At 41.1% G+C, this 14,478-nt stretch overlaps 1 protein-coding gene across 2 annotated transcripts in view; it reads right to left on the minus strand.

The window, feature by feature from the left end:
• The window catches only part of DCAF1 (DDB1 and CUL4 associated factor 1), a 108,458-nt gene that overhangs the window by 29,486 nt on the left and 64,494 nt on the right, over window positions 1-14,478 (minus strand). For both annotated transcript variants that reach the window (XM_050957706.1, XM_050957705.1), the window contains 4 exons: window positions 6,396-6,489; window positions 5,003-5,107; window positions 4,126-4,199; window positions 1,914-2,018 (listed from right to left, as the gene is read on the minus strand). In XM_050957706.1, coding sequence (XP_050813663.1) covers window positions 1,914-2,018; window positions 4,126-4,199; window positions 5,003-5,107; window positions 6,396-6,489 — 378 coding nt within the window. The remainder of the gene's footprint in view (window positions 1-1,913; window positions 2,019-4,125; window positions 4,200-5,002; window positions 5,108-6,395; window positions 6,490-14,478) is intronic.

The following is a 14,478-nucleotide window of genomic DNA, read 5'->3' on the forward strand; positions in this document are numbered from 1 at the left end:
CCCACCGCCCCATAACACAACTTTTGAACCAATGTGGTATCAGGGATGAGAAAGAAAAGCATTCTCCAATCTAATTTGTGCAGGTGATGTGAGGTACTACCAATATTATACAGAGCATAAATCCACTGATTAGACTGAAATCCAGACTCCTCCATGGATGCTATTATCAAATGTTCCTCTGACAGTCAGTAAAGCAGTTTTATTCTAAAAGGAGATTAAGGAAGTGGAATGAACACCAAAACCCCAGCTTTCCATGCAGTCTGAAGAAATCAAACTTCTCTTTACAGCCCCCTCAACACGCCAATGCAGAGGTGTCATAAACAGATAGCTAAGGGTTAATGTGTCTTTCACCTGGAAAAAAAGTAACCTGAAGCACCTGACCAGAGGACCAATCAGGAAACAAGACTTTTTCAAATCTGAGTGGAGGGTTTTTTGTGTGAGAGTCCTTTGTTCTTGGTCTTCTGCCTGCACTCTCTCGGCTATGAGGGGGTTTCTATTTCCTGCTTTCTAATCTTCTGTTTCCAAGTTGTGAGTATAGAGATCATAAAAACAATAGGGGTTATTGGTTTTTTCTTTTGTATTTACATGTCTATAGTTGCTGGAGTGCTTTGAATTGTATTCTTTTTGAATAAGGCTGTTTATTCAATATTCTTTTAAGCAAATGACCCTGTATTTGTCACCTTAATACAGAGAGGTGTATTTAATACAGAGATACAGAGAGGTAATACAGAGAGGTAATACATTTTTATGTACTTTTTCTTTCTGTTTATATAAAGCTTTCTTTTTAAGACCTGTTGGAGTTTTTTCTTTAGTGGGGGACTTCAGGGAATTGCATCTGTGCTCACCAGGGAATTGGTGGGAGGAAGAAGTCGGGGAAAATCTGTGTGTGTTAGATTTACTAGCCTGGCTTTGCATTCCCTCTGGGTGAAGAGGGAAGTGCTTGTGTTTCCAGGACTGGAAATAGAGAGGGTGGACTCCCTCTGTTTAAATTCACGGACTTTGCTTCTGTGTATCTCTCCAGGAACACCTGGAGGGGGGAAGGGAAAAGGTTTATTTCCCTTTGTTGTGAGACTCAAGGGATTTGGGTCTTGGGGTCCCCAGGGAAGGTTTTTGGGGGGACCAGAGTGCCCCAAAACACTCTAATTTTTTGGGTGGTGGCAGCATTACCAGGTCCAAGCTGGTAACTAAGCTTGGAGGTTTTCATGCTAACCCCCATATTTTGGACGCTAAGGTCCAAATCTGGGACTAGGTTTATGACAAGAGGAAAAAAGAAAAGTTGGCTGTGTTTCTACGATGCAGACATCAATGTATCACAATACAAACACCAAAAAGGTGATGATAAACCACTCCACGGGGGGTGTGAGAGATTTCCGCTCTCCTCCAACCAAAGCAATATGTGTTGGGCAGTTCTATGAAACCTGGCACCAAGAGGTCTCCTGAAAGCTAACTATAGAACATGCTGTAGCATAGCAGGTAATCCTATTACCTACTGTATCCTGAGGAATAATAATTTTTAGCTCTTTTATAGATTGTCAGACACAGTGAATCCAGAGGTCAAATGCTTAGTTTATGCCAGATATTAGTGCATCCCAATATAAACCTCTAGATGTTACCAAATTTCTTAAACATCTTTATTACACAGAAACATTGTGCAATTTCACAATGCAATACTGTGCTCCATATCCTATTTTTACAAGGGTTACAAATCATAAGTGACCAAGCCAATCTTAAACCTAAAGATTTGGAAATACGGACTTAAAGACAGCTAGAAAAAAAAAAAGAACACTAGACTAGAGAATTGCTATTTTACAGTAATAGTTTAACAAGCAGAAGCTCCCAGCATTCCAGCTATGAGTGAAAAGAGTTTGATCACAACTGGACTGCAACAATCGAAATGACTCTACAGTACTCACCTGATCTTCCTCTTCATCCTCTTCATCTTCTGCCAAACGCTGCCTGCCTACCTCATAGAGCCTGCAAACTGTATCCATGTTCATGGCATCCATGCTCCCTTGATTCTGAAGAAAATCCCCAACACAGCAGTTAGTACCTAGTGCAATTGTTTATGCTTTCTTACGTGACTCAACTCTATCATGATCTCCATTACAGAAGAGAGCTTACGACCAAGAACAAACAACAAAAAAGCATTTTATCTTATTTGCTACTTACATAGTGTAATTAGTACTAACGATTATTCTGTTATGCTGCAAGAATTACCTCAAGAGCAGCATAAAAGGTTTGGCTTTGAGATTCTAGCATCTATGCCACTCTCAACAAATAATTTTATACCCCATAAACCTTCATTTTGACAATTCAACACCCCGCATGTCCAACTTTGGGTTTGTTCACCCTCTCCAAAACTGCATGCCAGCTTCCCTTTAGATTCTCCCCCTCCTTTCCCACCTGAACTTTGCCAACAACCATTGCTTTAAAAACAAAACAGTTTGTCGCAAGTGGGATTTGAACTCTCCACTCTTATAGACCAACTGCTGATACACTAATAGTTTGCACTGGGACCATTGCATTACTGTTAATCGTGCCCCTAAGCATAAACCCTGCTGGTGTGTCAGGAACAGCACAGTAATCCCCGGGCTAGTATTATGGTGCCACTCGGTATGAGCATGAGGAGAGAGCCTTATCAAAAGTTAAAACTGCTTCCAAGCAGGGAAAGAAATGATTTTATAATGATCCATAAATAACTTACAATACAAAAAAACAGACAACCAATACAAGCCTGTTAGCCACTCCATCACTACAGGGTAATGGAGAAACTCAGATCATTACAAGGCCAGAAGGGACCATTGTGACCATCTAGTCTGACCTCCTGCATACACAGGCCATAGAATGTCACCCAGAAATTCCTGCATCAAGCCCCTAACTTCAGGATGTCCATAGCTTCCTTCCTATCAAGAAGAAACAGGGAGGGTAAGAGAGACCCAAATAAAAGCTCTGGGTGCACCAGACAGAGGGAGTTTCCTTTTTTGTGCAAGTTTCAACCAAAGACTAGAGAATCAAAATAAAAATGTATTTCTCCCTGCCTGTGAGGAGGACTCCTCCCTCTGTAGTATATTTCTTTTAAAGCAAGACAATTTTTGAGGAATGCAGGTGCAAGGGTTCCAAGAAGTCCCCAAAATGTGCTGTGACAGACCCAGGCCAGTGGGGTAAAGAAGCCTGGTAGAGGGCAAATATACTGGTCACTGGATGAGTAGTTTTCTGTTCCCTGAGTGACCAGAGCAGGGGCTGCACTAGAGTAATCAGGAACCTGCTAGAACCAATTAAGGCAGACAGGTTAATTAGAACACCTGCAGCCAATCAAGGCAGGCTAATCAGGGCACCTGAGTTTAAAAATGCATGCATCTGATGAAGTGGGTATTCACCCACGAAAGCTCATGCTCCAAAACATCTGTTAGTCTATAAGGTGCCACAGGACTCTTTGCTGAGTTTAAAAAGGAGCTCACTCCAGTCAGGCAGGGGGGAGCCAGAGGAGAGGAAGTGCGTGTGAGGAGCAGGGAGCAAGAGGCACAAGGAGCTGAGAGTGAGAGGCTATGCTGCTGGAGGACTAAGGAGTACAAGCATTATCAGACACCAGGAGGAAGGTCCTGTGGTGAGGAGAAAGAAGGTGTTTGGAGGAGGCCATGGGGAAGTAGCCCAGGGAGTTGTAGCTGTCATGCAGCTGTTACAGGAGGCACTATAGACAGCTGCAATCCACAGGGCCCTGGGCTGGAACTCGGAGTAGAGGGCGGGCCCGGGTTCCCCCAAACCTCCCAACTCCTGATCAGACACAGGAGGAGCTGACCCAGACTGTGGGGAAGATCACTGAGGTGAGCAAATCTGCCAGTAAGTGCAGGACCCACCAAGGTAGAGGAGGAACTTTGTCGCAGTGCATATGCTAGAGACACAGAGACAGCACTGCATTTAAGCACAAGCAATGGGGTATTGGGAACTGATCACTACTCCCCTATCCACATCAAAACTCTAGTGCACAAGACACCCGAGACTGATAGTAGGAACTCCAGGACTTCCAGCTCCAATGATGGTAGATATTGATTTTTTTAAAGCATTGCTCTCAGACCATAGCCACAAATACTGGTATTTACTCTTCCCCAACTATCTCAGATCCTTTACCTCAATAACAGCCAAATAGCAATCCTTGCTGTCCGTGCACAAATCAAAGATATTCCGTTTTACATCAATGGTGGCTAGAAAACAACACAAAGTGAACATAATGGTTACCAGCAGGTTATTCAATGCTTTGCCAAATATACAATATACAAACATAGCAGGACAGCTATAGCTAAAACAAAAGTATGTTTAGTACATCTATCTAATTTCAACCAGGAATGGAGAATATTTCTAAGCTGATAACACTGAGCTAGTCAGTTCTCATACTGAGCACCCCCAACTCGTGTGCAAGTATGGCTCCTGGGTTTTCTGTGAAGAGGAGAGACCAAGTTGGCCCCTCAACTTCCAATGAGGCAGTGACTGAGATGGACAGAAGTGTGGGCCATCTTTTCTCATCTCAGCACATGGCCTTGTTTACTCATGCCTGTTGCTGCTGCACTGAGCTCAGCTCCAGGACCGCTGCGGGCTGGAGGCTGAACTGACAGATATCTGAGCTAGAGATAGGAACAAATCCTGATGGGAGAGGGGAATGTAGGGGAGAAAAATGGGCTCTTTCATGAAGCTGTGCAATTAAAGCCTAGGCCATACCACCGACTATTTCTCAGATTCATGTCTGACTTGGTGGAAGGAAAACCAGAGCTGATGACTGTAGGCCACAGAGTGAGTGAAGAGAAGAAATCATGTACTGGAGCAGAAATTCTAACTCAAGCTAGTTTAGTGTTAAAGATGAAGTTCATGCTTGGAACAGGGTATATTAAGCAGAATTTGTTTTCATAAGATACTGTGGGGAGGTAACAAGTGGGGTTAAATAAAGAAAAATTTATGTCAACCTGCACCAAACCCACAAAGCAACCCCTGGCAACTGCGCCTTCATCCTCACCTATAGGTTTATAGTCTGTTGCATTGAATGTCCTGAAGGATGACCCAAAGGGGCTTCTCATCCTCTCCTCCAGTAGGTCATCTTCATCATCCGCCTGCAACATAGCTGACAAGGGAAAGACTATTAGGCAAATCCATGTCCCATTTACAATGCTACTTCTAATCATTTTATGATCCTGTCAGGGTCCACACAATACTATGATTTTTTTTTTTTTAGGTTTTTGCTTTTAATAATTTGGTAAAACCCCATTTAACCAACAAATACTGTTCCCAAGTTGTCTTTCACCACACTGAAGGTTAAGAAGATTACCAAATAAATGGAAGCAGATTCTTTCCCTAATCATTACAAGCCAAAGTTTTGCACTGCATTACAAATTTTCAAAAGGCACAAATGGAGTTTGATGCCCAACTTCTATTGACCTTTGGTGGGAGTAGAGTGCCTAACTTTTCTTTGTGCCTCCTATTAAAATTTACTAAATAAACAGATTTTTTTTTTAAATTTCTCCCTACAAGTTATGGGCAGAGGATTTGGAGTCAGGACCCTTGGGTCTCTTCTGAGCAGGGGAAAGGAGAACATCTAATTGTTAGAACAGGAGATTCTGAATTCATGACTAGGGAATGTAATTAAAAGCTATCATAATGCATATGCAAAGGGGACCAAATTAACGTTGCACAGACCATCTTAACTGTGGCATTTCCTAACTTTGGACTACTTGACATTGCAACTTAATGTTCTTTTAACGTGGTTGAGTGGGTGTTCATTCCTTAAGTCAACTTGCCCACGGCCCAAAGAGTCTCTGCTTTCTAGAGGATTACAACTTAATGCACTCCAAAGGAAGCAAACTGCATCATAATCTGATAATATGACCATCATATCATAATCTGCAAAAGTGGCCAGTATATTTCCTTATGTTCCAAAATCCCCAGAAACTGCTAAAACCAGTGGTTCAGATTCCCCTTGAGGAACGCAACTGAAGTTCAGTGGCCATGTATCCTTAACATACTGCTCTATTCAGAAGCGTCAGATTAATAGGCACTCCACTGACAGTTAAGTTCCACACTGTTAAATTAGATACCACTACTACAGGGACGGATAAAGTGTAGCCAGTGAAGTTTTAAACAGCACCCTAAAGAGTTGGTGGACACTACAGGTCCCCACCATGCAATGATTCACTGTAGCTTTTATGAGTTGCAACTTCCCTTAAAAATGACTGAAGCCAATTACAGCACTCGTTCCTCATGTAAGTTACGAAGTACAGCCATTGGCTGGAAAAAGTTTCCATTTGTCTGCTTTACCATGAACACGAGGAAAAGAACACCCCTACCCTGGCTTCAATTCCAAGGAGATTCAGGAGAACAACAATACCATGGTGCAATACTCAGGGACATCCTACCTCCATACATAACTGTGCCAGTGTAGTTGAAGACTACACGGCACTGATCCAATGCTGGTACCGTGTGCAACAAATGGAACGTTCGAAGATCCCACTGAAAAAAGAAATTAAGGAATAACACACGACAAACTTTCCATTTTAATTCCATGGTGAACAGGAGAGTAATAGTGCCCAACTAATGAAGCTTACTTGCCAGGTCAGGCAAATACTCAGACCTCCAGCATGAACAAAAATTTAATTAAACATGTTGCACTAAGTCCTCAGCTGTAAGCATGGTGGTTATGATGAAGTTTTAGGTGAGGAGAGAAATGATCCCCTGAATGAAATGAAAATGGTAAAACTACAAACACCTATGAGTCACACCTGAGAGGGCAGAATATAACATGCATCAACAGAAAACCCTCTCAACTCCCTCTGTTGCTGGAGAGGTCCATATTTCCCTCTCCTCTCCTGCCTCCCTTTCTGAAAGTCTTAACTCCCCACCCCACCCCCATCTCACCCAATCTTTAACATAACCAGTGTCTTACCACCAAGACTACAGAGATGTAAGAACCTTCGCAATTAAAACAGAAAGGAGTTGCACTTGCATGGAGAGCACCACTGAGAGTTACCACAGGAAGTGTGGCCCAAGTGAAAGTCTGGTACTGAGGCAGGTAAGCTTCTAAATTAGTTCATTCAATGTTATACACAGAGGAAAAACTCCTGCTTAAATTATGGTACACCCGATATAATGTGACCCAAAAGAACACGAATTCGAAAGTTCGATATAACGTGGTTTTACCTATAACACAGTAAGATTTTTTGGCTCCCGAGGACAGCGTTATATCGGGGTAGAGATGTAGTAGAATGTCAGCAGAAGATCAAGATGAAGGACACCCAGTTTACTGCACAGAGTGCAGAATGTGTGACTGCTTGCCTTATGGCCAAATGCAGCACCCTGAGACTAGAATTATTCAAATAGACAGAAATATTTAGAGACAAAACATTGAAAGCTGAACCCACCTCAGAATTAGCTGCCCCAAAACTCCAGCTGAGAAAGCCAGTCTCCCAATGAAGCCAATGTGGAAGAGAAGAACAAATTTCCCTAGTTGGAACCCACTATTATTTCTTACTCACCATGGCAGTCACTCCAAGAGATGGGGTTACAGATTAAATAACTAGAAATATCAACAGTTCAGCATGTGGTGATCATGAAATTTGGCTCTTGAATGTGCAGGTAAAGAGATATCTGGACAGACTTATAGCAAATGCTGGAGATTTGCTCATAAGACGTGCCATATTGGTAAGAGAGACAGAGAAGTCATCCTGGAAGTTAAATTGGGGGGGTGGCCTCCATAGCATCCCTCTCTAAAAACTGGGCCAACTCGGCAGGCCTGATTTCAAAATCTCAGTGTATAGGTGAGAGCATGGAGAAGAGTGGAGGAGCTTACACTTATTAGATGCTAGGGAATGTGGAGGGAAGGGACAGCCTATGCAGAACAACAGGTTCCATTAACAAAAATGGAACCAACCTGAGGACAGAGAAAATTAACAAGGCTCTGGGGTCTTATTTGAAGTAGGAGCTGGGGAAAAGCCACAATATCTGATGAGCAGTCTGGACAAACACGAAGGAAATTCTGTAACCAGTAAAGAATAGAAATACAGCTGTACTGAAGGAGTGACTAGTTGAGATCACAGAGGCAAAATTCTGGAAGAGTAACAGGGGATCAGACTAAGGAGTTAAAAGAGGTACAAGGCCTAAAATAAACTATACAATGGCATAATACACCAGTACATATGCTTAAAAGCAAAAAACAAGTGAACTAAAATGCCTGACAATAGAAAGTGGCCTTGACATCAAAGACATTATTGAAACATGATAGAATGGCAATAAGTAATGCGATATTGTAAGACCTGGCAACAGGCTACATGAGAAAGGAAGATTATATGATAGCAATGTATCTAACAAAGACCACTACAGAATCTCAAGACAAGATTTCTTAGTACAGAGGACCACACAGCAGAACATATACCAATACAATTCTCACATCAAAAGAACACAAATAATAATTTTTTTAAATGTGAAGGCTAATAGTAAAGAACATAATGTGAGGGACAACAAAGCACCTAAGTCTAAAAAATTATAATAGGTAACTTCAACCACCTACACATAAATTGGTCAAATGTCACAACAAGACAAGGAAGGGTAAGGCAATTTCTTGACTCCATAAATGGATTGCTTCTTGGAACACACAGTGCTAAAACACAAGAGGAAAGACTTAGTTCCACATCCTCAAGGAAATAATCATACCAAAGACTAGACCAAATAATAAACTTGAGGAGGATTAAAAAAATTGAATTAAATAAAAGCAGCTAGTGAGAAGTAAAAGGAAATTAAAATTCTAGAACTCAACATGTAAGTTATTTAAACATACCAAACCATTAAGCAAAAAAGAATCAAGAGGACAAGAATAAAACACAAATGACAGTACAGTTAAATGGCAAAGCTCAGCAGTTTCAGAGGTGTCCTTCAGAAAATAGAAGTGTGAAGCCATTAGAAATAAATAAATAATCCTCTCTTAAATAGTGTTTTTCAGCCATGACACTCAAAGCACTTCAGCAAATAAAGTCAGTATCATTACCTTCAGATTGTGAAATTGAAGTACAGGGGTAAGATGGACTTGCTGAAATGTTTCACAGCAGGTCACTGGCAGAGCTAGGAATGTTACCCAGGTCTCCTGACTCTCAGTTTAGTGCCCTATCCATTAGAATATGTTGCCTTCCAGATGGAGACTAAATTAAGGCAGGTAAAGTGTAAGCTGCAAGTCAGAAGGGCTAGGAGAGAATTTGAAGTACAAATAACCAAAAACAAACAAGAAATTCTTTTAACTGAAAGCAGAAAGCCTGCAAAAGAGCTATTATATCTACTGAACTAACAGTGTTAAGGAAACAAGTAAAGAGAATAAAGACAGGGCACACAACCCAAGATTATGTCTGTGCATCAAACTTCACTGCAGAAGATGCTGGGGAGGGGTACCCACCTCAGACCTACTTTTTTCACTTCACAGACTTCGGATTAAGCTGTTAAAATGAGAAGGTACTGGAACAAACTGATGAGTTAAAGTGCAAGAAGTTACTAGGACTAGAATCCAAAGGAATTTAAGAATGAATATGCTAAACTGCTAACAAATATACACAATCTATCATTAAAGTCAGCTACAGTACCAAAGGACTGGAGGGGAGAAAAGGTTGCGTGTATCTTTAAAAAAAAGTGTTGGAGTGAGAACTACAGACCAGTAATCCCTACTTCAGTATCAGGTAAGTAAACTGGCTGGAACAGCAGCGAAAAATAGAATACCTAAACGGGAATGGTGAGATACACAAATATAGCATGGCTTCTCTGAAGAAAAATGGTGCCTCTAATCTACTCAAATTGTTTGAGGAGATGAAAGGAGGTATAAGAAGGAGAACCAGTTGACATAATTTGAGTTTATAAAAGATTTTTGAAAAAAATTCTTTGTTAAGAAATCTAATGCATGTAGGGTAAGTGGCAACATTCCATCTTGGATTAGAAACTGGCTATCAGACAGAAATGGTAGGAACAGTCAATTTTCAGTGTGTCCAAAGAGTTAGAGGGGATGTCTCAAAGTTCTATACTAGGTCGGTTTTAAAAATATTTATTAATGAGCAAATGAATGTGGGCACAGGAGGAGGTAAAATTTGCAAAGGACAAAAGTCTTTAGATCACTCAAGATTAATGAAGAGCTTCAAAGAGTCCTAAACAAAGCTAGATAAACAGGCAGGACAACGGCAGATAAAATTCAATGTTGTCAAATACAAGATAATGTACATTGGAAGGAATAATCTGAATTATTCACTCACTACAAGTCAATTTAGAACCGAGCAATCATTCAGGAAAGTCCTGCTGTCAGTATGGCAGTTCAATGGAAAACAAACAAACAAACAAAGAAACCCTCTGTTCTATGCATAGCAGTGTTTTTTAAAAAAAAAGCAATCAAAAAGTTAGAATGTATAAGGAATGGGATACAAAAGTGACAACATAAAGCCTTCATATACAGCAATGGTCTGCGCCTATCTGGGTCAACACTGGCCACCCTAGCTCAAAAGGGACAGCAGAAATAGAAGGGGGAAATCAGGGTCAAGAAATGCAAGCATGAAAAGATTGTTCTCAATACTAAACCATCTCAAAGAGGGAACAAGACTGAAGTACATAAGATAATGAATGGTACAGAGAAGGTAGGTCAGGCATTCCTGTTTACCCTCTCATAACAGTACAACAAGGGACGTCCAATGAAACTGAATGGCAATAACATTTAAAAGTGAACAAAACAAATCTTTTTAGATAATGCATTAACTAATATTGCAACTCACTGTCAAAGAATTACTGAAGCCAAGGGTTTAACAGGATTCCAAAAAGTATAGACATCTATATGGATAATGAGAACATCCACAGTTGCTTTACAGGGCACTTTTGTTTTTAAGTAGAGATAAAGTACTGGGTTTTACAAGGGCATTGGTTCTCAAACTTTTCACTACAACCCCATACTACAAAAAATAAGCAGTTGCAGACCTCTCTCCCATCATGCCACTAAGAAAGGTCTGGGTGGGGTGGGGTGTCACAATAACTGTCCCTTTTCACAACCCCTGGGTCAAGAACTCACCCTGCATTATTCAGATGGCAGCCCATGGACCACATTCAGCCTGCAGAGGCCTTCCCTTTGGCCTGCCAGGCATACATTGTTCCCTCCTGCTCCCCACTGGGGCTTCCTTTGTAAAGGTGGCCCTACTACATGGCTCCAGCTCTGAACTCACCTGCCAGGCAACTCCTTTCCCTCCCTAGCTGCAAAGCATCTTCTGAAGCCAGCAGGTGTCAGGCAATAGGGATGGGTGGGAGATGGGGAGTGATGCTCAGAGGCGCGTGATGGATCATGAATATTTGTTCTACCAAATGTAGCCAAAGTAAAGCCAGTGTTCTTGATGTGCAACAAGTGTGTTTCTGTCATAAAGGAATACAACCTGAGATACCATTTTTATATGAACCACTCAACTTTCAATGACAATTATCCTTTGAACTCAGAGACAAGGTGTTCAAAGGTCGACTCCCTGATCACATTTTACAATTATGGAAGTAAGATGCTCATGAGTTCTGCATCACAACAGGAGATGGGTATGGCTGCTTCTCTAGGAGCGGCCTGGACTCTGGCATGAAAGACAAAGCCCTTCACTGATTCCAAAACCAAAACCAAAGAGTGTATGCTGGCTGTTCTCCAGGAAGTGGAAGCTGATGAGAAGATGAAGGCAGCCATCATGAACACTGTCAAGCAAGTTCCTGTCGGACACGACTGCACTGCGCCCATGTCCAGGCTTTGACGAAGCGTTTCATTGATTGTTGAAAGGTCTGAGAGGTGCTGAGTTTGTGTCAGTGGCCATTGACTAATCAATTACAATAAAGACATAGCGCAGCTGTGTTTGAATGTGAGCTACTTTGATAGCCAAACCTTCTGAGAAGAACTTTTGAGTTCGATGCTCCTGGAAACATTTTTCCCTGGAGATGTCGTATTTGAAGAAAATCAATGGAGCGTTTGATAAACAGCGACTCTCACTCAGCAACATTTGCTTTCTGGTAACAGATGGCAACCTTCAATGCTGGCAAGTGGAAGCACAACCAGCGGAACTAGCATCACAACTGAAAGCCTTCCATAAAGCGTGCTGTGTGCCAAGTTGAGTGGGGAACTGAAAGATAAGGAGACTGATGAGAAAGCTCTGATGAAATTGATTGTTTTCAAGTCCGCAACAAACTATCTTGTGAGCTGATTGATGGGCCCTCTGCAAACCATGAAGATCATCTTCTCCAGAATGATATTCACTGGCTTGGTGAGGCTACATCACTGGCCTGCTTCTGCGAGCTCTAGGCTCAAGCTATTGAGCAGTCACAAGGAGGCATCTGAATATCTGGTCCTTCTCGAGATACTGAATTCATGGTCAAATCAGCATTTCTTTGCAACATATCTGACCACCTGAATACCCTGAATGTACAGCTGCAAAGCCAGGAGAAGATAAGCTGCAACCTTGTATAGAAGCTAGAAGCTTTTCAGAAGAAGCTATACATATTTCTCATGGATTTGAGCTCTGGAAAGCTTTATTCAATTCCACAACCATTGTTCAGCACTGGAGACAGATGATGTGATCAGTCCTCTCATGATAAGCTGCCTTTAACAGCAACAGGACAATTTCAGCACCCAATTTGGAGATTTTTTTCAAGCCAAAGGATGTAATTGGTTTTGTACATGATCTCTTCTCCATACCACCTGAGCATGACTTCTCATCTCACATCCACGTGGTCCTCCCGGTAACAGATGAGGGGGCCCTGCAGCTAAAACTAGTCAACCTGCAGACCTCTGATATGCTGAAGAATGAATTCAAGAACACCAAAATCATGACATCCTGGACACGTTAGCTGGACACAGCAAAATACCCAAACTTCAAGAAACTCTCCCTCCTGGTACTCTCAAATGTTCGGATGATACATGAACAAATCCAGATTTGTAGTCAGAAGCACATTCAAGAATGATGCTTGAAACAAGCTCACAAACGAGTCTCTGGAGAGCTACCTTTGCATAACAGTCACTTCACTGAAGCTGAACTTAAACGAGCTAGCACAGAGGAAGAAGTGCCACTTTGTGCTCCAGTAATAACAGGTACATAATAGGGCTGCCAAGCGATTAAAAAAAATTAATGGTGCTGTTAAACAATAAGAGAATACCATTTAAATATTTTTGGATGTTTTCTATATTTTCAAACATATTGATGTCAATTACAACACAGAATACAGAGTGTACAGTGCTCACTTTATATTTATTTTTATTACAAATATTTGCACTGTAAAAAACAAAAGAAATATTTTTCATTCACCTAGTACAAGTACTGTAGTGCAATGTCTTTATTATGAAAATTGAAATCACAAATGTAGAATTATGTACAAACTGCGTTCAAAAATAAAACATAATATAACTTTAGAGCCTACAAGTCCACTCAGTCCAACTTCAGCCAGTCGCTCAGACAAACAAGTTTGGTTACAATTTGCAGGAGACAATGCTGCCTGCTTCTTGTTTACAATGTCACTTGAAAGTTAGAAAAGGCATTCTCATGGCACTGTTGTAGCTTGCACTGCAGAACATTTACATGCCAGATGTGCTAAAGGGTCATATGTCCCTTCATGCTTCAACCACCTTTCCAGAGGACATGCGTCCATGCAGATGACGGGTTCTGCTCCATAACAATCCAAAGCAAAACAGACCGACACATGTTCATTTTCATCATCTGAGTCAGATGCCACCAGAAGATTTTTTATTTTTTTTTGGTGGTTTGGCTTCTGTAGTTTCCACATCTGAGTGTTGCTCTTTTAAGACTTCTGAAAGCATGCTCCACACCTTGTCCCTCTCAGATTTTAGACGGCACTTCAGATTCTTAAACCTTGGGTTGAGTGTTGTAGCTACTTTTAGAAATCTCAGATTGGAATCTTCTTTACATTTTGTCAAATCTGCTGTGAAAGTGTTCTTAAACACGTGCCGGGTCATCATCCGACACTGCTATAACATGAAATATATGGCAGAATGCAGGTAAAACAAAAACAGGAGACATACAATTCTCCCCCAAGGAGTTCAGTCACAAATGTAATTAATGCATTGTTTTTTTAATGAGCATCACCAGCATTGAAGCATGTTCTCTGGAATGGTGGTCGAAGCATGTAGTGTACACATATGTTTAGCATATCTGGGATGTAAATACCTTGCAACACCGGCTACAGAAGTGCCATGCGAACTCCTGTTCTCACTTTCAGGTGACATTTTAAATAAGAAGCCAGCAGCAGTATCTCCCGTAAATGTAAACAAACTTGCTTGTCTTAGAAATTGGCTGAACAAGAAGTAGGACTGAGTGGACTTCTAGGCTCTAAAGTTTTACATTATTTTGTTTCTAAGTGCAGTTATGTAACAAACGTAATCTACATTTGTAAATTACACTTTCATGATAAAGAGATTGCACTACAGTACTTGTATGAGGTGACTTTAAAATATTATCTTTT

The sequence above is a fragment of the Gopherus flavomarginatus genome, chromosome 6, assembly GCF_025201925.1.
Source record: "Gopherus flavomarginatus isolate rGopFla2 chromosome 6, rGopFla2.mat.asm, whole genome shotgun sequence".
Taxonomy (NCBI): Eukaryota; Metazoa; Chordata; order Testudines; family Testudinidae; genus Gopherus; species Gopherus flavomarginatus.